Source organism: Stegodyphus dumicola, chromosome 10 (assembly GCF_044657685.1).
Source record: "Stegodyphus dumicola isolate Sdum_Otavi_A_Nest chromosome 10, ASM4465768v1".
Lineage (NCBI taxonomy): Eukaryota > Metazoa > Arthropoda > Arachnida > Araneae > Eresidae > Stegodyphus > Stegodyphus dumicola.
In genome coordinates, this window is record NC_140777.1 from 134,102,114 (window position 1) to 134,125,476 (window position 23,363).

Sequence of the window (23,363 nt, forward strand, 5' to 3'; positions counted from 1 at the left end):
CTGTAAAGTAATCCAAAATATAAATTCTTTTTAGAGAATCATCATACATGTTTTATTTAATAATTAGAATATGTATTTCTTGCTGACACTAATCATATTATTCACATTTTCTAAAAACTGGTTTGGTGTCAGAATTTTTATTTAGATGACTAAGGTTTATTTACAGATGATATGATAAATAAAAATATGAATTCATTTGCAGACTTTGAATTGCAAAAATCTAGTTGCATAGTCTTTTTTTGCAGATTATGATACATATAAATATAAATGGACATCAGCAGAATAAAAAAAGTGTCTATGCACAAACTGAAAATTCGATTTACCACTCATAAATTTCTTTGAGTTTCATTTTTTTTTTTTTTTTTTAAATTTTCAGTTAGCAAGTGTTTTTTTTTTTATTTTGAAATTCACTTTTTTGCTATAGATTTAATTAGTCATTGAAATCTCGTTTTCAGAATTCCTGTTAGGTGATCTGAGATGTGCTATATTTGAAGATTGTTAACACATTGACACACCTCTTAACACAACAGTCAAAAATAAGTTAACAATATGAAAATCAGCAATAAAAAAATAGTTCTTGAGGTCCCAAAACAGTGAACCTTAAGTATTCATAGCTCTCACGTGATTATGTCAGTTTGATGATGATGATGACAATGGTGATGACCTGTAACACTTTTCACATTCTGTTGAATTCATAATGTGATTTGCTTCAGTTATTACAGGGTATGATGAATAAAATATGTAATTATATACATGTGATTATGTTGCTGTGAGGCCTGCTCACATTTTCTGACCAGCAGAATTGGTTTATTTTCTTTGTAGGTCAACTGAAAATATAAAACAAGATTATAAATATGCATGTAATAAAATTATAAATCATAAAATTTCAGGCATACACACACATATAAAATTAGGAACTAATAAATTGTAAAAGAGAGAAATGGTACATGAATGTATCAGTATGTTTATTAAAATGTATATAATTAATTCTTATGCATAATTAAATAAATAAGTTTTGTATATATATTTCAGAAGGGGAAATCTGAATTTTCAGGTTTGTAAAATGTTAAAAACTGCTATTTTGACATTCCAGAACCTAGTTTGGTGGCAGTATAGCGCGTTTTATATTCGATGCTGATACATATAGATGTATCTTCTAGTTACCGCTTAGTGGACAAACACGGAATAGGTGTAGTATGTTGATGAAGCACGGTATAATACATTTAAAATAAATGTTTGAAAAATTCAGCATAGATAATTTCTCACGTTAAAAATTACTGTATGAAATTAATTGTAATTCTTATGTAAGGTACACAAAAGAATGAAACCGTTATGAGTACCCATAATACAAACTGAAAACAGGTGTTAACCATCAACAGCGTGTATCTGATTTCTGGAACAAAATGAATGAAACCTGCCATTGAGCTCCTTCAGTCTATTTTGCTGTTATTCTTAAGATGGGAAGGTAGTGGACATCAAGGAATGGATTAACATATAATAGATTGGGTTTCTTCATTTAGGAAGTGATACACGTTTCGGGATAAACACTGTTATCCAAAATTATCATCCATAAAAAATGATCTGATGATAGAATGTGCATCGTCGACAAAGTTGGTAATGTCGATGTTTCATGAATATTAAAGGGTGGTGCATTTAATTATGGCAAAGCACACTGGGGCTATCTGCCTGGGGGGAGGGATGCCTTCGTGGAGGGCTTTCTAGGGGAAACTGGCTCGTATACACGTTACGCATGGGGAAAACCACGAAAACACGCATGCAGCCAGCCCGTTCGCGGGATTCGAGCCTCGGACCGAACTCCCAGTGTTCAGCGACTTTACCGCTCGGCCGCTGGTGGGCCCGAATATTAAAGGGAAAAATAGGTGTCCTACAAATGGTATTTAATGGCGTAACTCGACAGTTTTTTTTTTTTTTTTTTCTTTTTTGGCCATTGCTTGTTATAAATACAAAATATCAAATACTGCCGGAAATGATGATGCGATGCGTAAATTACTTCGTGTATCTACGTAAAGCCTCGCACTGCACCTATAGCCCACCAGCGGCCGAGCGATAAAGTCGCTGAACACTGGTAGTTCGGTCCGAGGTTCGAATCCCGCGAAAGGGCTGGCTGCACGGGCATTTTCGTGTTTTTCCCCATGTGTAACGTGTTTACGAGCCAGTTTCCCTTAGAAAGTCCTCCACGAAGGCATCCCTCCCCTTAGGCAGATAGCCCTCGAGGCTTTGCCATAATCACAAACGCACGGACTGGACCTGCGATCATCAAAACCGGATGATAAAAACTTGAATGATAAGAAATGTTACGTTTCTTCTGATGAATTCATGACGCGAAATGTGCACTTACACCTTTTATATGGTGTCTTAGCACAAAAACGCATCTTACTGAAAAAACAAGTAACAAACACAGGTAAAGAAAATGTAATGCACTCAGGTATAGTCCAACAAAACGTACTCATTTTACTTGACAACCGTGACTGTATAGTTAGGCATGTGCAAAAAACTTCTTTCTGTTTGATGTGCACCATCTTCTAAAATCACCGAAGTGCGTTTTTATGGCACTAGTATTCCCCTATGGAATTCGAGAATATTTTCTGAATAACATTCGAATCAAATATTTGCGAGATATGCTCGAAGAGAAAATTTGATCTGCTGTAGCTAAATCAAATTTACTGAATCAATGTCAATGTGTTTTATAGCATACTTTAACATAAAATATTTTTGTTAAGAAAATATATTAATCTTAGTGACTACTTCCCGAAACTGACTTTAAAACCCTTTTTTTTTATGATAACTTGTACTAAAATCACTATACACTTTATTTATGATAACTTGTACTAAAACAAATTTAAAAATCTGAAACCTTAAAAGTATATTATGTTTTTATGTTCTTAAAAATGTAAGGTACTTTTTATCTCCTTTTAAAGTATCGCAAAAAATGTCGGGTACCATGTTTCAAAGAAAATATCCATTTTGATCACTCTATTTTGACCGCTACATTTAAATTATTTTTATTTGCGTTACATCTGCACGCACGGGCAGACTAAAGGATTGTTTTTCCAAAACGCATTCGGAAGCGATTTTTTTTCGTGACGTCTTTACATACGTATATATGCAACTGAAAACCGAATAGCCGTAGAATCTTAAAATTTTGTGTATGGAACTCCTATAACATATAGTTGTACAGCTCTCCTTTTTGTTGCAATCGGCCTCACCAGATGTGTATATATATGTGTGTGTGTGTGTATTTATATACGTATATACACCCAGTCTCTAACCGGCTTGGTAAGCTGTGTATTTTTATTCTCTCATGTTGGTAAATTGTGCATTTTTGCTTTAAAAGTGAGTGAGTTATGTTCTTCAGTTCCGATTAAGATTTTTATGCCTTAAGTTAATCTGCACGCAATAGTTGTAGAATTATCAACAGTTAAAGTGGCTCTAGGCCTAACGAAGCCGCCATTTGTTTACATTTGAAACTCATAGTAGAACAGTGATTAGTCAGTTGGTGCAGCAACTTATGTGTCTTTATACACAGTGGGGCCGAAAGTTTACTTTCAATTTTGTGCACCGAAAATTGTGTCTTCCTGTTTGTTGGCCGAATTTCTAGTTTTTGCGTGCAAACTCTAATTTTAATTTTAAAAAATTAAATTGTTTTTAACTGTATTTGGTGGGTTTTTTTTCTGCATTTTTTAATGAAGGTGTTTTGAATTTTTATGTACTTTTTTCTTGCTGCGAACTTAGAACTGAATTGATTGAATGATAAATATATCTCGAATCTATATTGCCTTTACGAAATTTGAAGAAATACGTTTAAATGAAGTGCAGCAAAAAATATTGTTACGAAATGTACAGGCACGGTGAGATAGCTTACCCGCAAAGAAGGTTAAGGGTTGCTATAAAATGGCAAGGGAAGGCAGAGTTACCACATTTGGCGAGAAATCGCCCATTTGGCGACAAAATTGGCGATATGCCATAGACATTGGAGAACCTTCTGAAACGAATTCTTACCTGTTTAGGCCAGAATGTTCTCGAACACAAGCCGAAAGCTATATAAACCCTGCTGGTCCGCAGTCAGTTAGTGTGTGTGCCTCGTCTAGCGAGCTGATAGTCAGTCATTGAGCGAGTGTCTCGAAGTCTAGCGCCGAGTTGGTCGTCGAGTGCATCGAGGGAGTCGTTTAGTTTATTGCGAGTTAGTGCATCGTCAAATTTTGTCTTAGACTGTGCTGAGTCGAGAGCTATACTCTTGTGTATCATCGAGCGCATCGCGAGTTGTAGCGTGGAGAGTCTCGAGAGTACGTGGAGTTCTGTGAACGACCAGGGGCGTAGCTAAAGGGGGGCAAGGGGGCATCTGTCCCCGGGCGCAGAATCCAAGGGGCGCTAAACTGATGTTACGACATTTTAGAATTAAATGTTTTCCATCCTTGGCAAGGGTACAGTAGGGGGCGCGAAATTTTCAGTTGTCCCTGGGCGCTGAAAACCCTAGCTACGACTCTGTGAATGACCAAGAAGAGTCGGGAGCTGTACTCTGGTGCTTTGCAGCGAAGCTATCTTGACCGTTATTGCCTGATAGCGTGAAGGCTGTGTCGCTGATTGTGTCAGCGTGTTTATAGTAGTTCTTCTACGATTGTAAAACGTGATTTTGGAGCTGTCCTGATTAATATTGGCTAAATAAAGAGTGTTTCGATACTTCATCAAGTGTCGTCGTTATTCACTCCAAATCCATACGAACCTCGTACGAACTGGTATCAGAAAATAACGTAACAATATGTGTAACTTAATAGACCGTACAAAGAAGCCGTATGGTGGCGACCTCAGATATTTTATTATATTTTATTATTGTTATTTAATTCATTTTTAATCTAGCGAAATAAAACAGAAATATGATTGTTTTTGTTAAATGCACTGTTAACAGCGGAAATACCGTTCCTTGAATAAATGTTTGAACAGATAAGAAACTTGCTAAGATTTTAATTTCGAAGGTTTATGTTAATGCAGGCACCAGATAACTTGAATTGATCTAATAAGTCATATGACTAATCGGGACTAAATTTCGGCTATACGGTGTTACAGTGAGTTCTTTCTCGAATTATATTCCAAGGAATTGTCGTTTATGTAATACTCACCAGGCTTTACAAATTATTTCCACTTTTAAAGATCTGATAGAGACATTTACTCGTACAGTCAATAATATCCTTCTAGCTGTGATTGGGATTACAGCTTTGAGAATTATATTGACAAAATAAGCACCTATTTGTTTCGCAAGGACTGCTTGTTTGCTGATATTAGCTGATTATTATTATTTTTAATAATGCCATTTAATGCATTTAAATTATACAATGACAAGACGATCATAGCGCTTTTCATCGGCATACCAGCTTGTAGCCATTAAAAGGCAATATAGATTTGTAAGCTGCTGGCACCTCAAACTATGATTTGTATGATTCGGACGAGAAGTAGCAGAATGTTTTTCGTAGTCACTTTTGTCCATATTTTTAATCAACGAAGGTTAGGACTCAGATGAAAGCGAGATTCATTGCTGAATATGATTCTGTCTCATTCAAGCTACAGCCATTGTGCGACATCGCATACAGTATTTCAAACCTATGACATAATAGACTTCGCAAAGGACAGTGGACTGCAAACCTGTGCATAATAGTTTGACAATAGTATATACCAATCGTTAGCGAATAGACATCATTGGCAAGTTACTGTTACATGATGTCGACTGCGGCATTCAGAGTGCTCTGACGGCCTTATATCTGCAGTGCGTTTGTCATGATTTACATTTCCTTCTTTTAATCAAAGTTCTCAGTTTCTTATTTCAAAACGATACAGAGGCCAGGAGGCTTTAAGTAGAATAATGAAAGCTGATAAATGCACCGGCTTGATTCTCATCGCTGTTATCGAAACAATTTTACCCCGCTGCATTTTTTTTCTGATATAAACTAACTAATTTTGCTGAAATTCTTAAAATCTAGCGTCATTTTTTTCTTCTTTTATCTTATTCTCTTACCGCGTGATTGGTTCGAAACTGTAATAATATACGTAGCTCATATTTTAAATGTGCAATTAAGTTGTGCAGTATTCTGACAAAATCTTCGTTATGTAGTATTTCCTTTGTGAATTAGCATATATGATTGAGTTACGGGGTGGTTATAATTAAAGAGATCCTACAAAGACCTATGCAAAGCACATTCTGGTCGACAGATTTTGTTGAAATTTAGTATGAACATTATATAGATCACGAGGAAAAGAAAATTGCAATAAAAAGATGTCAATTCGGATTTCAACTTCATTGGCGTTTTTCATGCAATCCAATGGAGCTTTTCATATAATGTAAAAAGAACGCTATCCAAGTCAGAAAATTTTTAAAATGCTAGTGGCAATGCCGTAAAATACCATTCTTCACCATGCCTTTAGAAAAGAAAGATTGAGCTTTACTGGATAGTTGTCTTTATCAAATTTACAGGAATAGTTTAGCTATACTGCAAGAATATCGACATTTAAAATGCTTGCGAAAAGGGCCTATGTCGATGAACGGTTTAAAAAAGATGATTACTGTATTAAGTTGAAAAACATGATTACTGTATGCCACCGTCTACTAAACTGCATTAAGTGTAGATGTAATTTCCCTGAAATGCCGGAAAGAAATCATTTTGCTTGGAAACTAAGTATTAACTTATTAATATTGTTATTTGAAATTCCCGTAAAACTGATTTCTTTGGGCTGCTTGTTTAAATTTTCGTGTTATGTCTGCTATAATATCATGTCATATTCTCTTGCGTCTCGATCGGTATAATGAAAATGTCTTAAAAATTTCAAATATTTCATTACGAGAGCTACTTTTATAAAACTAAAGCTGTCTATTGTGTCTGATACTCTCTTCCCTTTACATGTGCGATGAGGGGAGGGAAAAATGTGCGTAACTCTCGCTGCCGATTCATAGCTTCAGCAAATCAGAGTTTGGACAAAAATTTTAGGATTAAGAATGAAAGCTTCGCTAAAGCAGGAGTGGCTCCGTCTGAACGTAGAGGGAAAATATGTATATAAAAACACAAGGGCTATCCGTTCAGCCTTAACACCTTTTTGCGAGTGCCTCTAGCGGCTACCGATATCGAAGCAAAGAATGTATAGGAGAAGATGGAAAGCTTCCATATAAAGAATTTATAGGATTCTGTACATTATTTGGTTTGGACAAGAAATGAGTAAATGAACAAAAGACGTGGATGTGCACTTACTAATAAATGAATATATGCCAAAGCTGTACTATGAAGTTCAACTTAGTTTCTCAGAGACAGACATTTCAAAATTAATTGAATGTAAAATGTAAACTCATGAAACTATATTACTTATGTCCGAATAAATTTATCGTTTTTGTTCTGTGTTCAAAAATACGTCATCTCCTTTGAATTACAAGAAATCAAGAAATGAACCACGACACTGGCTGAGGTGTTTAAGTAACTTAAAGTATAAAATGCGCATAGACTGAGCTCTCAGAAGATCTACTACATATGTCACGGGGATTTCCGTAGATTTCGATATCTAAGAATCCTTGCTCTAGTTTAAAATTTATGTTCTGATGACCTGTAGAACGAGTTGTCCAATACAGTCGCATATGATGAATGTCATGAACATCTGATATGTGGTTATTGACTTAGAATGTATCTTAATTTTAAATTTATTAAATTTATTAAAAACAAACACGTTCATTAAATTATATGAAGTTTTAATAATTTAAAATTAAGTTCTTTTTGCACTGAATGCGGTCTATTTCGCTTCTGTAAGGACTTTTACTCTTTTTATCCCGATATCTATAGTTATTTATAAAATCAAGGTTTCTCTTATCTTCTGCTTCCAAGTGGATTCACTTCCAAAGGAATGTTGGCAAGTAATAACAATTAAAATGCAAAAATGGAGAAAATCAAATTTGAGGCGAAGTTTTTTTGATGTTCAATTTCCAGGAATACAAATGCTGGCGGTTCAGTTTGCCGCATGCCGGCTTTGTTCGAAAACTGAGGAAAAATATAAGGCCAATATACTGGACATGGATATCCAAGTATGAGGCAAGTTTTTTTTTTTTTTTTTTTGATGAAAATAAGATGTTCAATTTTCAGAATACTTACTTTGTTGATCATCAAAATACAAGTTACAACAGTTCAACTGTTGTAATTTAAGGAAAACCGTAACACATTCTGGACAAATTTTTAAATTTAAAATGAAAAAAATCTTATTTTGTCCAATGAAAAACTTTGACTGAAATATAGTAACTAATGTACTATGATGGTACCTATGTAGTGAACATAATATTTTTTGGACCAAATTTGATATAAAATTTCAGCTCCGCGATGTGAAATTTGTTCACATCGCGGAGATTTTGGTTGGATGAAATGTTTTGATTTATTATTGAATTAAATAAATTCAATTTGCTACTGCCTGTTCTAATATAACTTTTAAACTAGTCCATCTTTTAAAGCTTATTTTAATGATTTTATCATCTGATCTTCGGAACTCGATGTACACATCGAGAGAATTATTTTGAGAATTGAAAGAGAATTGAAAAGAATTATTTTCCTTTTTTTAGGTTCAGATGTGCAAACATTGTCTAAAGTAGTTATTAATTTAAGAGATAGTATTTTTTTAAAAATTAATTTTTGTATATAAAAATTATAACTTTAACTGTGTATTAAATATTTAAGCAAAAGCAAAATATAAATTACGAATTTGATTTGATGCTAAAGCACTTTAACTTCTCATCTTACTTTCATCGAAATGGTAAGCTATAGTTTAAGTGCTTTTGCTTTCACTGTAACAAAGTACTTGTGAACTTAAATTTTATCTGAAATCAACAACTACTGATTATCATGATATATACGCGCAATATTTTAAGGTTTTTTTTTTATATTTGCATTTATTGCTCAGTTACTAGTCATTTATAAGATATTAATATTGCAATATTATAATTAACTGATGGATACACTGAAGTTTTATATTTATCTATGGCTTTATAGACTGAAGATCTATGGCTTTATAGGCTGAAATTTTATATTACTAATCTATAATTTAATTAATATCTGTAGCACATTTGGGAGTTTAGTCCAGATATTAATTAAATTATAGAATTAAATTAAATTATAAAATTAGTTAAATGATAAAATATAAATTATAAAAGACGAAACTGGGATTTCAGCTTCTCAGAATTTTTACAAGTGCATTAAAATTTGTTGTTACTTTTAATAAGCAATAACAATTTTGTTTCATGCATCCAAATATCTAATATATATTTAAGTTACAACTGCAGGTATGACTACGTATTCATGTGAGGTCTGCAGTATATTGAATAATAGAGAAGTTATTCTTAATAACGAAAGAAATTGGATAAGTTGTTGCTATGTTTGGTTTTTCTTCTACAAAATATCTTCTTTGAAAGTATTCAGTTAATTGGATTTAATCAAAGGATGTGTAATAGTTAAACCCAAAGAATAATCATTTTCCTTTTGCAGCAAATGTTTTGCGAAACGTTTATTTTTAAATTTTAAAAATGCATATTGAACTTAATATTCACTATTTGCACTTAATTTCAAAACGACATAAGTATTATTTTTTAGAGAACTATTAAAATTTCCAAAAACAAATATTGTAAAGAGTTAAAATGCGATATAATAAATACAAATTTCATGAGTCGAATGCTACGTATTTTCAAAATTAGCCATGCAAATTTATGAAACTAAAATAATCTAGACTAAAAAATAGTCGATGGTATTAGAGTTGATAATTACTAACATATTTTCTCTTAATTAATGACCGTCAGTAATCTCAATTTTATTACATAATATGTTACAAAACAGTCATATTTAATAAAACGGTAGTAATAAAATAAAATGTGCATGAAGCAGTGCAAAACGCATATTTGTACTACAGATTAGTAATGATTAATAGATGAACAGTTTAGTGATAACGTTGTTCCGTTCATTTCCAGACAACATCCCAGTTTAAGGAAGCCTAGAGGGAATTACACGCATCAATTTATTATGTAGTTGGTGTCCCACCAGTAGTAATTACTATGTAGTTGGTGTCCCACTGGCCCAAAGTTAGGCATCATTTTTAACATCTCCACTACAAAATTGTATATGGTAGACCATACACTACCACTACAATATGGTAGACCACCACAATATGGTACCATACCACTACAATATGGTTGACCATCATTTAGTTCCAAGTTGTTGAATATAGGAGATCACTTACCCATCGGAGGGCCCACTAGAAGAAAATGTCACAGTTGTAAAAAAAAAAAAAAAAAAAAAAAAATAATAATAATAAAAAATAAATAAATAAATAAATAAATAAATAAAATAAAAATAAAATAATTTGTGTGGTATGCAATCTACCACTATGCAAGTTTTACTTCTTATCACACATAAGTTATGAAAATAAAAATAGTTTCTTTTGATTTTTTCTTTTACGTGTCAACAATTTACTAATGGGACACATATGTCCCACCATTACCACCCAGTGAGACATATTTATCTCAGGCCAGTGGAATTCCCCATTTTAAAATAAAATGTTTAGAATAATATTTTTCAATTCTTTGTGATAATTATCAAGAGTACATAAAAAGATCAAGTCAGTTGAAACAAACAAATAAATTGGGACTTTGAAAGGATTAAAATCATCGTCATTTCTTCATATCAATTAATTTTAGCTGGATTTGAACACTAGTATTAACTTTCTCGATTTGGTTATTATAAAACGCTGCATCCCGTAAAAGCTAGATATTTGGCTATAAAGCTATAAGAATTAATTGTATGAATATCATTAATGTATATCATATTGTGAATGCAGAATAGAATTAGAAAGAATGGGGTTTTGTTTATTGGAAACAGTGTTTTTATATGACGTCAATTGTTCAAATAATGGTAATTTTTTTTTTGTAACCTTAAGTATTATAATATTTAAACAGAATCTCTATAAACCGGGCCGGAAATCAGTTTAAAGATATGATTGCGAAATTGTAGTGACAGTGGAAAGGGTATGACGAAAATGTGGTTCAGATGTGTTAAAAATGAAAGCAACGCTAAATGAAAATTAACTCGTGAAACATTCGCTGTATTCCTAAGAACAAGCGGCCGAGCGGTAAAGTCGCTGAACACTGGTAGTTCGGTCCGAGGTTCGAATTCCGCGAACGGGCTGGCTGCATGGGCGTTTTCGTGGTTTTCCCCATGTGTAACGTGTATACGAGCCAGTTTCCCTTAGAAAGTCCTCCACGAAAGGCATCTCTCCCCTTAGGCAGATAGCCCTCGAGGCTTTGCCATAATCACACATACACACATACACACATACACCTAAGAACAGAAACAATGCAAAAAAAAATACTAATGTTGGCGATGAAACGATAATTGTAAAAATTATTTATGATTTATTTTGATTGTTACAATGCACACAAGGGCTTTCTGTTTAAAGGGAAAGACGTCTTCGTAGAAGCCTTTTTAAGGAAAATTGGCCTACATGCACATTGCATGTAGGGTAAACAATGCAAATTTCGTGCAGCCAACCCATTCGTTGGATTTTACTGTTCGGCCACTACTAGGGACTGAAGACTTGAACAGAGCGTTTTAATATTTAAAGCAATGTTCTACTGGTATTTGATTGATCAGCATTTGGCATGATCGTGTGGTGGCTGTTCGAGCCGTATGTGTCTATTACAAAAAAAGTTTAATATACAGGGTGTTGATAAAGTCCCGGACCCATTTTGATGTTTAATAACTCATAAAATAATGAAGATATAAACAAACTTACGGCATTTATTGATGGAATAACTTATATATTTTCCTTTTCAGGTTTGAATATCTTTACTTTTGTAAATCTGCGCGTGTGGTTAATTTCAGATAATTTCATTTTCCAGTCTAAATATCTGTACTTTTCTAAATATCGTCTGCGTATTAATTGCATTTTTCTCTCTATTGTTTTTGGCAACTTTCCCCCATAAATACCCATGAACCATAACCATACGCATGAATACCTTGAGGAACAGAGGGATTCCCCAAAAGTTAATGTGTGGTGTGGACTAATGCACGACCGAGTCATTGGTCCTTTCTTTTTTACCGAAAAGACGGTCTCATCAGTCGTATACATAGACATATTGGAAAACTTCATATTTTCACAACTACATGTCTTTTTGCAACAAGAAGGTGCACCACCTTCATTGGGGTACCATCGTTCATAGTTCTTTGAATGACCATTTTACAGGAAGATGGATTGGGCGAAGAGGTCCAATTCCTTGGCCACCCAGATCACCTGATATAACGCCGCTGGACCTTTTTCTTTGGGGATTTGTAAAGGACAACGTTTACAATGAGTCGAGGAGAGTGTCGAACATAAATGACCTAAAAGCCAGAATTACAACCGCAATAGCCTCTGTGGATGCCGACATGCTTGCCGGTACCTGGCGTGAAATTGAATATCGATTTGATATTCTCCGTGCGACGAAGGGGGCATTGACAAGGGTCATGAAACTTTTTGAGTCTATCTAACCATTTATGTTATTAATTCTAATCAATCTTTATTATTTTATGAGTTATTAAACATCAAAATGGGTCCGGGATTTTATAAACACCCTGTACTCTAAAAAATAGTCCAAAGGGTCTTTGTCCCTGAAGGATTACTGTTTTCGTTTTGCGATTTTGCGTTGAATCACTATAAATGTCCGTTTCACTTTTCAAACTGTTGTCACCAAATGTTAGAGTCCTGCATTATATTTGAAGAAATTAAATAATGAAAAATCTGCATAAATGTATGTATATTTCTCGAATTGTGATAAAACAACGGTACATAGAGCCATAGAATTTTGAATGACGTAATCCTCCTACAAATATGGGCATGTGGAAGACCAAATTTGAAATTTGGAATTTCTTTTATAATCGATTTCCTATTTTGTAAAACTTTAACGAATTTTTGATTAACAAACTCAAGGATTTCAAAGCGAGCAATGACAACACTCTACGGCAAAAAAAAAAAAAAAAAAAAAAAAAAAAACTTTTTATCTCCAGCGCGCGGAACTGTGTAACGGAAATTCTAAAGATAGGCTCATTTTAAAATTATTTTTCGACATTGCTATTGAACTGAATTTTATGGTTTAAGTGCAAAGAACATGATATTTAATAAATAAAGGTAACGCACAAAACGTTAAATAAACGTCACTTTGGACCTAATTTAAAATCTGAAACCTTTCAGATTTTTTTTTTATTTTTAAAATTAATTAATTAAAAAATAAAAGTGGATGTAAAAATTTGACGAAACTTTATAACTTGCGTAAATTTTATATTAGTATTCTAGTTTCTTTATGAATATTTTTGTCACGAAATAAAAGCTTGTATGGATTATTTGTTAATTTTTAATTAATTTTATCTAGAAGCAAAAGAGCTTCTTAAAGTATTATTAGTTACACTTGTGCACTTATATTTAGGATCCTCATATAAACAATTTCAGAAAATCTTGTCGATAGAGAATTGGCCAGATTTAAAATTTAGTCTCTGTTAAACGAGTTTTCGATTAACCGAAGTTATTACGGTCGCAGTTATCTCGGATAATCGAAATTCTACTCTTTTTTATTTATCTTTTATATTTTCTTTATATTTTACATAAGTTTTTTCCATCATTAAATAAAATGGTAGGGTATCAGAATTAAGGGAGTTGTGAGTGAAGCATTAAAATCGTCAAGTAGTATTACAGCTACGATAGCAGAGCATATTTTAGGGCATTGTTCTTATTGGATAAACATTTTAACTATTGCGTTCCTCTGTTAATTTCTTGGGACTTTGCTGCGGAACTGAAGTTATGTACATTTATCAATAGCAATTTATTACTGCTACTTCTGAATTTGACAGTTAATATAAACAATCCGAATTGCTTGTTACAGAAATGTCGAGCCTCGAGAAAGCGGATATTTGGTTAGCAAGCTAATTGCGTCATTTCGTGGAAGTTCGTATGCCTAGGGAGACTCTAATTAAGAACGGTATGAGGCATACTTTTAGAGCATTTAGTCATCTCATTCAGAAACAGAGTTATACTAATGCGAATTCAATAACAACAAAGAAGCAAAATTCAAAGCAACAAAAAAGCATAAGTCCGAAAATATATTTGTAATTTACAGAAGACTGAAATTTACTGATTGAATGATAGACTGAAATTTATTGATTAATTTGATGAAATAAGACTGAAATTACCTGAATTTTGAGTGGAAATTTGCTGCACGTCGTTCCTATCGATTTTACAAATTTTCTTTTATACGATAGCAAAGACTTAGGCAAAACTTATATTTAGAACTGAAAAGACAAGACAGGTTTTGAAATATAGAAAAAATTATTTATTGTATCTTTTGTCTGAATATCTGAGTAGCTCAAGGGAAGAATATAAAATAGTATTGTAATATATTTTGGGATGATTAGTAGAAAGAAGGAGATTTATAACAAAATCGTTCAAGATTTAAAGGAAAATGTTGGTTGGAAACTAAATCACATTATAGACTTTTAACAAAAAGTAATTAGTACCGCTTAAAATACTCATTCCCGAATACTATCATAGAATATGGTCACCATTTTACCGAAGACTTTGGCTACGCAACCAGGGCATTGATGCAATAAATCTGCATCTGGAAAATAATTCTGGCTCGGGCACAGAATGTGGGTAAGCGTTAGTGAATCTTCTTCTACAACTCGTCGATAAAGGATGGTTTAATGACAGAAGAAAATTGCCCAAAGGAACTTAGTTATGAGAGTTTATATACGACTGCCAAATCAACTGTGCAGATTTGAATTTTTTCTTAAGAAGGGGGGTGATGCAGATTTAGGTAGGCAAAGATAATCGATAAAGTGTCTTAGTTACCTTAGATGTAACGAGCAATGTAAAGAAGTGCCTGGAAACTCTTATTTTTTATTCATCTCAATACTGGACTGTAACTAAGAATATATGATGAAAATTTGAAGATTATAATCACTAGTAGGTTCTTTGGTAGCAAGAGACTCATCACCTTATGATTTCAAAAATGAACACACAGAAAATAACTACATTTTTGTTTCAAGGGGAAAAGTCGCTGCTAATTTTTAAATACTCTAACATTTTGTTGTCAGTTCAGAACAGAGAAATTATGAATGTTTATTAGACAGGTTTAAAGTACTTATCATCTTTACATAAATTCTTGTCACTACATAGGTAATACAAACACGCTGTTAAATCTATATTATACATTCTCTTATACATATCTTATACATTCCCAAAGCTGTAAAGTTTTACTATTCCCAATGCCTAAAATTTTGCTAGAATAAATTAATAATTAGAGTTTATTGAAAGATAATAATAAAGGACAGTAGTTTTATGCATGAGTGACGCTAAATTATGCAAACTACAATTACCCATTCCTCAAGGAAAATTTCTTTGTGTTGAAATGCCCTGATTTCAATGTGTGCATAAATATTATGTGGGTGAAGTGCCACTAAATCAAGAAACTTACAGTAACTTCTGCACGTCCAAATATACTCGACAAGGAGTGAGGCTTGGGAAAATCATCGTCATCATCGACAAGGAGAGAAACTTGGGAAAATAAATAAAAGTGAGTTATATAAAAAAAATATAACTCATAGCATGACAAGAGTTTTATCTAAAATTTGTTCCAACTCATGAAAAGCTCCTCGGTGAATATTCAGCTCTGTTTAAATGCTAGTAGTATCATCCATACATGCCTTATATACACTCATATACAAAGCAGTTTTAAATCTCCCTTCTACTGCGCCGATTGACAAAATTTAATTTAAATTTGTGTTTTTCATGTCTTGAAAGGGCGACTTAGGATGTATATTAGATTTGTTCTAAAACAGGTGTTTTGACACAAAACCGAACTTTTCCGGTAAAAGGAGTCAGAGCTGGAGTCGCTAAAAATAGATCGACCCCGACTCCAGTTTTTGTTGGACAGTTTGAATTTGTAATGAAATTAAAATGAATTCAAAAACAGTAATGACAAGCTGAGTTATTATTTTTATTTATGAACTATATATATTATTAAATAGCTATTTTCTATTTTATTTACATATTAATAAATAAATATAAGGGAGGAGGATGGATGTGATATTTGCCATTAGTGATTAAACTGATTCATTTAGTTACAAATCTCACTGGTAAATTTAGGTAAGCTGCAATAGCAGCAAGAACTCCCAAAATGGATGCCATTCTTAGGAAGCGAACAGAAAAAGGAGCAATTATTGATTAAGCAACGCGATAAGGAAGTACATATTTGATGATGAAGAGGTTTTTAGAATTGAGAACTTTTTAGAAGATGTAGATAACCCTAATGTTTCACTAACAGAAAGAATGTGGAATGATCTTGCAGAATTGGAAACTCTTCTTTCTACACCATATATAGCCACAAAAAAACTGCAATTTGAAGAATTGACAGGAGGCGAGAATGGAAGAAGGGGGGTGTTTGTTCTTTCTTGAAACGGAGGGTTTATTGCAGAAGTAATCATTTCTTCAATGAAGAAAAGAGAAACTAGTTCGGTAGACAATGAGATCTTGCTGGGTTCAATATATGGAGATCCGAAACATCGAATTTTCTTGGATGACGAACAAATTAAAAAAGCAAATAAAGCCATCTACGAACTTTCATTAAGAATGAAATTATTCTCAGAAAAACTGGAGAATTCGAATCAGGACAGTCAAACTACAGACAATGCAATTGAGTCTCTATCATCCTCTTCCAGTGATTAATTAGATTTTGAGAAATATTTTTGGATAATATTGAAAAGGCTAAGGCAAAGCGAATGAAAATAAAGAACCAGATATAAAAATGATAAAATATAAACAAGATTTCTACATGGCCTTCGAAGAAATAGAGAAATATGATTGCACTTGCAAGACACCTCTTTTAGAACTTATAAAAATCTATCCTGAAAAGTTAAAAGAAGTAGCCCTAACAGTAACAGCTCTTCCTCCTACCTCAAGTTAGTGTGGAAAGATTTTTCTCAGCTCTGAAGTTTATCAAATCGGATCTATGACCCTCCAACAAAGATCTTGCCGAAGCTATACTATTTCTTAGAAATAACTAATACCGGTTTTTCCATTTCATAATAAATGCTAATTAATATAAATAATTTGCTATGCCATCAATTTTTTTCTGTAGCATCTATTACTTCTTTTATATTAAAAAAATAAGCTGTTACCCATGTGTATATACACTCACGTTTGTGAAAATTGCAACACCAAGAAGGAATCGTCATAATTGAATGCAATTTAATACACAGTTGAGTGGTAGTGGTACAAATAAATGATTAAATGTTCAAAGCAAACAAACAAGAACAAGAGATCAGAATCAGTATTTTGTGTGGCCACCACGCGCCGCAATAAGTGCTGCTACACGACGTGGCATGGAGTCAAACAAAGTTTGAATGTCTGACTGAGGAAGAGCATTCCATATCGTTTGTACGCGTACCCAAAGTTCGTCTGCAGACGCAACAGGACGAGGATCACGAGCAAGACGCCGACCAATGACATCCCACACATGTTCAATTGGCGACATATCCGGGGAACACGCAGGCCAAGGAAGAAGCTGTACCTGCTGCGCTGCAAAGAAGGATTTAACAATCCGAGCAGTATGAGGGCGGGCATTGTCCTGTTGAAATACAGCGCCTGGCAAGCTTTGAAGGAAGGGAACAGCTTTGGGCTGTAGGACTTCACGGATATACCGGTTGCTGTTCAGATTGCCCACAATTCGTAGCAATTGAGATCGTCTATGATATGCTATGGCGCCCCAGACCATAACTCCGGGTGTTCGTCCACTGTGGCGTTCGATAATGCACTCCGGAAGGTGGCGTTCACCGGCATAGCGTCTGACACGAATGCGGCCATCATGGTACCACAAATTAAAGCGGGATTCGTCAGAAAACACGACATGCTGCCAATCAGCACGCCAGTCTCTATGCTGATTGGCCCATTGTAGCCGCAGGCGGCGATGGTCGTGCGTTAGGGGGATCCTGTATAAAGGAGTCCGTGCGCGCAGTCTACACTGCAGCAGACGTCTACGAATTGATGAAGCACACAATGAAACACCTGTAGCTATTGACCACAGTGCTGCCAATTGTCTAGAGGAAGCTGTACGGTCCGTCCGCGCCATGCGGACCAGGTGTCTATCATCGCGAGCTGACGTCACATTTCGGGGTCCACTCCCGGATTTCCGAGTTGTCCGACACTCGTCCGTCCACTGCTTCCAAACGCGCATCACTGTGCTGCTGTTACGCTGCACACGAGAGGCTACTGCACGATACGACAATCCAGCTTCACGAAGGCCGATGATTCTCCCTCGTTCAAAATCTGTAAGTTGTTCAAATCTCGCTCTCTTTCGTCGACGAGGCATAAGTACAGATTGAGTTAACGTTTACCACTAGCAGATAACCACCGATAACCATACACGCCTCGCTACAGCCGTCTATTTATTCGGATCCATCAGCCGTTCAGAGGGCGCTGCTCAGCATACGCATGCGCTACGGATTTGCAATTCTAATCATTTGCATATCATGCGCTACTTTGCATTTCCTGAAAATTTGAGCTCACTCGCGTAAGTCCTTCATGGTGTTGCAATTTTCACAAACGTGAGTGTATTTACATATTGTTGTTATATATATATGTTGTATTATATATATGTTGTATGATCTTAAATTCACTTAGTTCGAAGAAAACACGTTTTTCTAATACTTGCGCAATTGCTGCAAAGTAAGATAAAAATAATTTATTTACTAAAGAAATATTGATTATATTATCTCCTAATATAAATTTGGTAGAAGTATCTAAAAAGAGAGAACCTATATGTAGGTAGTATAATTCCGTAAATTGTGTTGTGTTTTAAAGTAACTTGAATGTAAATTGTTAAAAATGTTTTAGGGGGACAAAATTTCAAACTTTGAAAAAGAAATTAAATTAAAAGCCAGTAATAATCGCTATTGATCGGGAATTAGTTGACTTTTTAAGGGGACAAACCAACTCGCGTTCAATGAACAATAATTAATAAATACGAAGGTGTTTCGTCTTTTCATCAAGTAATAAATGTGATGCTAAACTGGCAAATTAAGTTAGGCCAAATAGTTCCGTGAACTGATGGGTTTCAAAACCAAAGAAGAGTACTAAAGAACTCTTTCTGAATTAAGCATTTTCGCTAATACAAATTTTGAGTGAAAAGCAATTTATTTAGTAAAATTCATAAAATACTTGAGTATTGTCCCCCGACATCTTCTCTTTTATAGCATGGAGTCGAAGTCGAGTCGGAGTCTTTAAAATTCCAGGAGTCAGAGTCACAGTCGGTCATTTTCCCTACCGAATGCACAGCTCTTCTAAAATGAGATATTGACTTTTTCCATATTTCGATTCTACGACTCAAAATATGCCTAAATATTAAATTTTGTAAAATTTGGTGAGAAACTTACCCAGAAATTTAAAAATTTATCTTGGCGCACTTTTTTCAGTCTGCGCCAAGAATAATTCACTTTGTAATTTTCACTAACTTTCTTAACTCATGGTAACCTATCTTCTTTTCCCTTTCGTTATGCAAGAGAATAAAAAAAATGATGCATCTTTTATTCTTGTAAGTTATTATCGTTTATTCTTTTCTATTTTAAGTGCTTAAGCCACATTTGGGGTTATTATCGCTTATAACAAATGTGCTAAATTTCAAAACTCGCCAATATGTAAATTCATGTATATCTTTGTAAATTTGGAACAAAAACTCTAATTTTTTTCAGGTATGCTTAGATATACTTTGACGTGATGGTAAGGATTTTGTAACTCAAAAATCTCTTGCAAAAATTTTAAAAAATTACTTAAATTAAAAAAAATAAATGAGAAAATACCTGCGAATTTTATTTGGTTTGAACCTAAATTTTGAATCGAGAAAGAATCTAAATTTAATAAAAAAAAAAAAAAGAGAGATTAATAAATATATACTAAATTCAATTAACACTGGGGCGCTAAAATTTTCACAGCTAATTTTTTAAGAACTACTCGTGCAATTTTTACAAAACTTAGCAATTTTTACAAAACTTATTTATTAAATTTATCGGCATAGTTTGAATCATACATTCGAAATGTGGAAAAAATAGGAATGTCATTTCAGAAAAACTCCGATTTTATGTCAAGAATACCTATATTAGAACAATGCTATCTGTAAATCTAATATATATCCCAAGCCGCGCTTTCGAGAGAAGAAAAAAAGCAAGGCTTGGGATATAAAAGTTAAAATTTTTAAAGCAAGTTAGAAGGGGAGCTATAGAATTGCTTTTTTTTTTTTTTTTTTTTTTCTCCCCAGTTCAAACTACAATTTGGATACACAAAACAGCAGCTATATTTTTTGTATCTGTCTGAAGGTATGAATATTTTTGAAATTGCCTCTATACCTCAAAATTTCAAGTTACGAATCCATATTATTACTGCATTAAACGAAATGATAGTTTTTGAGAAATAAGCGTTTTAAATTTAACCCTTTTCTGTCTCTGACGAAAACTAACTTTTTTTCCCCTTTTTCTGTGAAATTTTTAAGAGCTTAGTGATACCTGAGATATTAATATCGAGATCACTGTAATCTGAACATTAATAACTGATATGTCATTGAAATAGATTGAACTTGACAGCGTATACCGAAGCTTGGAAAGACAGCCATACTAACCTTTTATATTGAAAAATCGTATTATTGGTCTAAGCCCGATAAGGGTAGGCCCAGTTTCTTTCTTTCAAGGACTCTCAGCATTTAAAAGTTCTTAACATTAAGCCTGTCTTTGTGAGCCTAAGCAATATTCAGGCCGTGTCAACAGAATGTTCTGTTCAATAAACAGTGGAGCCCAGTGATAAAAATCTGGCTCCATTATCATAATCATCAACGCCAAATCTCAAATTTACTCTCTTATTTTCTTCCTTTTACGTTATCAAAGTATTGTTGTCAGAACATAACTTTAAACCTGATGGATACTAATGTGTAACTTTTAAGTGAGTAAACAAAGATGAATTATCTATAATATATGCAATTTTTTTGTAACAGGTGTTTATTTTTTCATTTAATTCATTTTATTTATTTCTTAATTCCCCCCCCCCCCCGAATATACGTAAAGGAGAAAGTTAACTCTTGCTTAAACCCAGATACTGGTTTTTAGTATTTCCTGATCTGGCATTTTAATTGCAATAGTTTAGTCACTGTGCTTGAAAATACAGTCACCTTCTCATTAACTAATTAAATAACAAAGCTAATTTAATTCAATTTCAAAATTACGTTTACTTAACAGACGTTGGTACATTAAATGGAATAACTTAACCGTCTAATGAAGAAATAATGAATTTCTACTTTTAAGTTTTAGAAATTGAAGTTATGTACGTAGGTTGGCGGAATAAGAGAAGCAATAAATTGATATCATAGGAAAGAAAATCGGTATCAGATTTGTCAAAGAAAAATTTCTGTTTGTATTTTATTAAATTTATCGGATAAAATTATTAAAAGATTTAAGCTTACCCCTCATCTACCCCAGTAGTGTTGCAGCAAGCGAGTAGTGGCATTCAAATCACGAGGAGCCTTCAGCGCATCTACAGGTGAAGGACCAAAAGGGAAAAAATAGCAAAATTAATTCTACTATTTTTTATAAATTATCACCCGAAGTAAACATTTTTAAACATTTACTAGTCATATCATTTTAATGGACCCGTTTGCGGTAATTCTCATTAACGTTTAAAACTAAATAAGAGTTTTATTATACTCGATGTCGAAATGGAGGTTTCGTTAACGGAAAGAAAACATTAACCATGGGGGGGGGGAAATTGAACTCTTAGGGGCGGGGGGGGAAAGACTTTAATTATCGAACAGAATGATGAAAGCATGTTATTTTTATGAAACCTCCCTTAAAGTCCATAAGCAATGAAAGTATCCAACTGGTATAGAGAAATGGTAAATTGAAAAACTCGTTTTTAGTCGTCAGAACAAATGATCATGAGATGTGTAATGTATAAGGTTAGGAACAAATATTTTTTTATTAATTATCCTAATTGTACGAATGTTTATAAAGTTCCTCAGGTGGCTGTATTGCAGAATTGCAGCAGCTGGATTTTCTATAAAAATGAAATAAATAAATAGCGTATACAGTGCAATTCATATTAACTGGGATGTGGATTAACAGAGCCCCGCCGAAACAAAAGCTGTTGACTTTATTAGGGAACGATGGACAAATTTCACAAAGTACTGGCGTAAAAGAAAATCATCTCTAAGGAAATGAAAAAAAAAAAAAAAAAAAAAAGAAAAAGAAAATTACTTACGGTGAACAGGAATGATAGTAAATGGTGATATACTGACAGTTATTTTTATCCACAACGGTGCATAATTTAATAGTACTTAATCTGGAATATATAAACACTGTACAATAAAAATTTAAAATTTCTAAACGATTTTTAATGTGAATTTAATTTTATGACATTGCCCAAATTCTTTCGTAAATATTGTTTTTTACTCTGTTCATGACTTAATTTCCTCATTTTTAATAATCTTTGTTATTTACAATATTTTCTTATTGCATTGAACACTGACTTAATTTAGGTCTGCAAATGAACTAATTCTCTGTATTAAACAGCTTCAAAATACAGGAAACTGTTAATAGATTTTTCAGTAAATTGTAACATAAATTATTCTTTCTTCTTGTATTTTTTTTTAACTACTTTTGGGTTAATCGTGTTTTATGTTAAGCTTGACCTTCATACTCGGTATTACCCGTTAAACGGGTGTCGATTGTATACTGATTTTAAATCGCTCATTTTGTTAAGCAATGCGCAATTTTAATTTCAAAGGCAAATTAAAAGTCTTATGATTAAGTCGAATGACAACAGCTCTTACAAACAACAGTCTGCCATGCCGATGTTACTGCATAGGAATGTTATTACATGTGGTATAGCAATATTGGTAAGGTAGCATGGGTGATAAACGCTATAATAAGACTTCACGAAAAATAGAAATGTTAAGCTATACTGGTTAACTAACACTAAAAATTTGGGATTTAAAGTGGAATTTGCAGTTCTTAACGATAAGATAGAAGTTGTGCTTCTTTATATTCGGGAAAAAGCTTTGATGCTGGCAGATGTTTTCATGAAAGACTTTGTATCGGATACTGGTTCGGATTTATACCAGGCCGAAATCATGACCGCTCTCCGGCATTTGAACCCTGGCCAAGCAACCACAGTTCATGGTGTTATCCTCTCAGCTGTTGATAGCCCATCGACAAAAGGAAAAAAAGAAAACAATTATAATTAGCAGTTTGTATATTTTGTTAGCTTTCTGTCTTCGGTATGTGATT

General features: G+C 33.5%; 1 protein-coding gene across 3 annotated transcripts in view; it reads right to left on the reverse strand.

The window, feature by feature from the left end:
• Nucleotides 1-343: 343 nt before the first annotated feature.
• Nucleotides 344-23,363, reverse strand: part of LOC118192449 (pro-neuregulin-2, membrane-bound isoform-like) — a 204,254-nt gene continuing 181,234 nt past the window's right edge. Inside the window, exons 6-7 of one of the 3 annotated variants that reach the window (XM_035363421.2) lie at nucleotides 21,542-21,612; nucleotides 344-827 (exon numbers count right to left, since the gene is read on the reverse strand). In XM_035363421.2, the coding sequence (XP_035219312.1) occupies nucleotides 21,545-21,612 (68 nt within the window). In that variant the 3' untranslated portion in view covers nucleotides 344-827; nucleotides 21,542-21,544. Of the gene's footprint in view, nucleotides 828-21,541; nucleotides 21,626-23,363 lie in introns of all 3 variants that reach the window. The other 2 variants (XM_085825565.1, XM_035363422.2) reach the window with 2 other exon arrangements.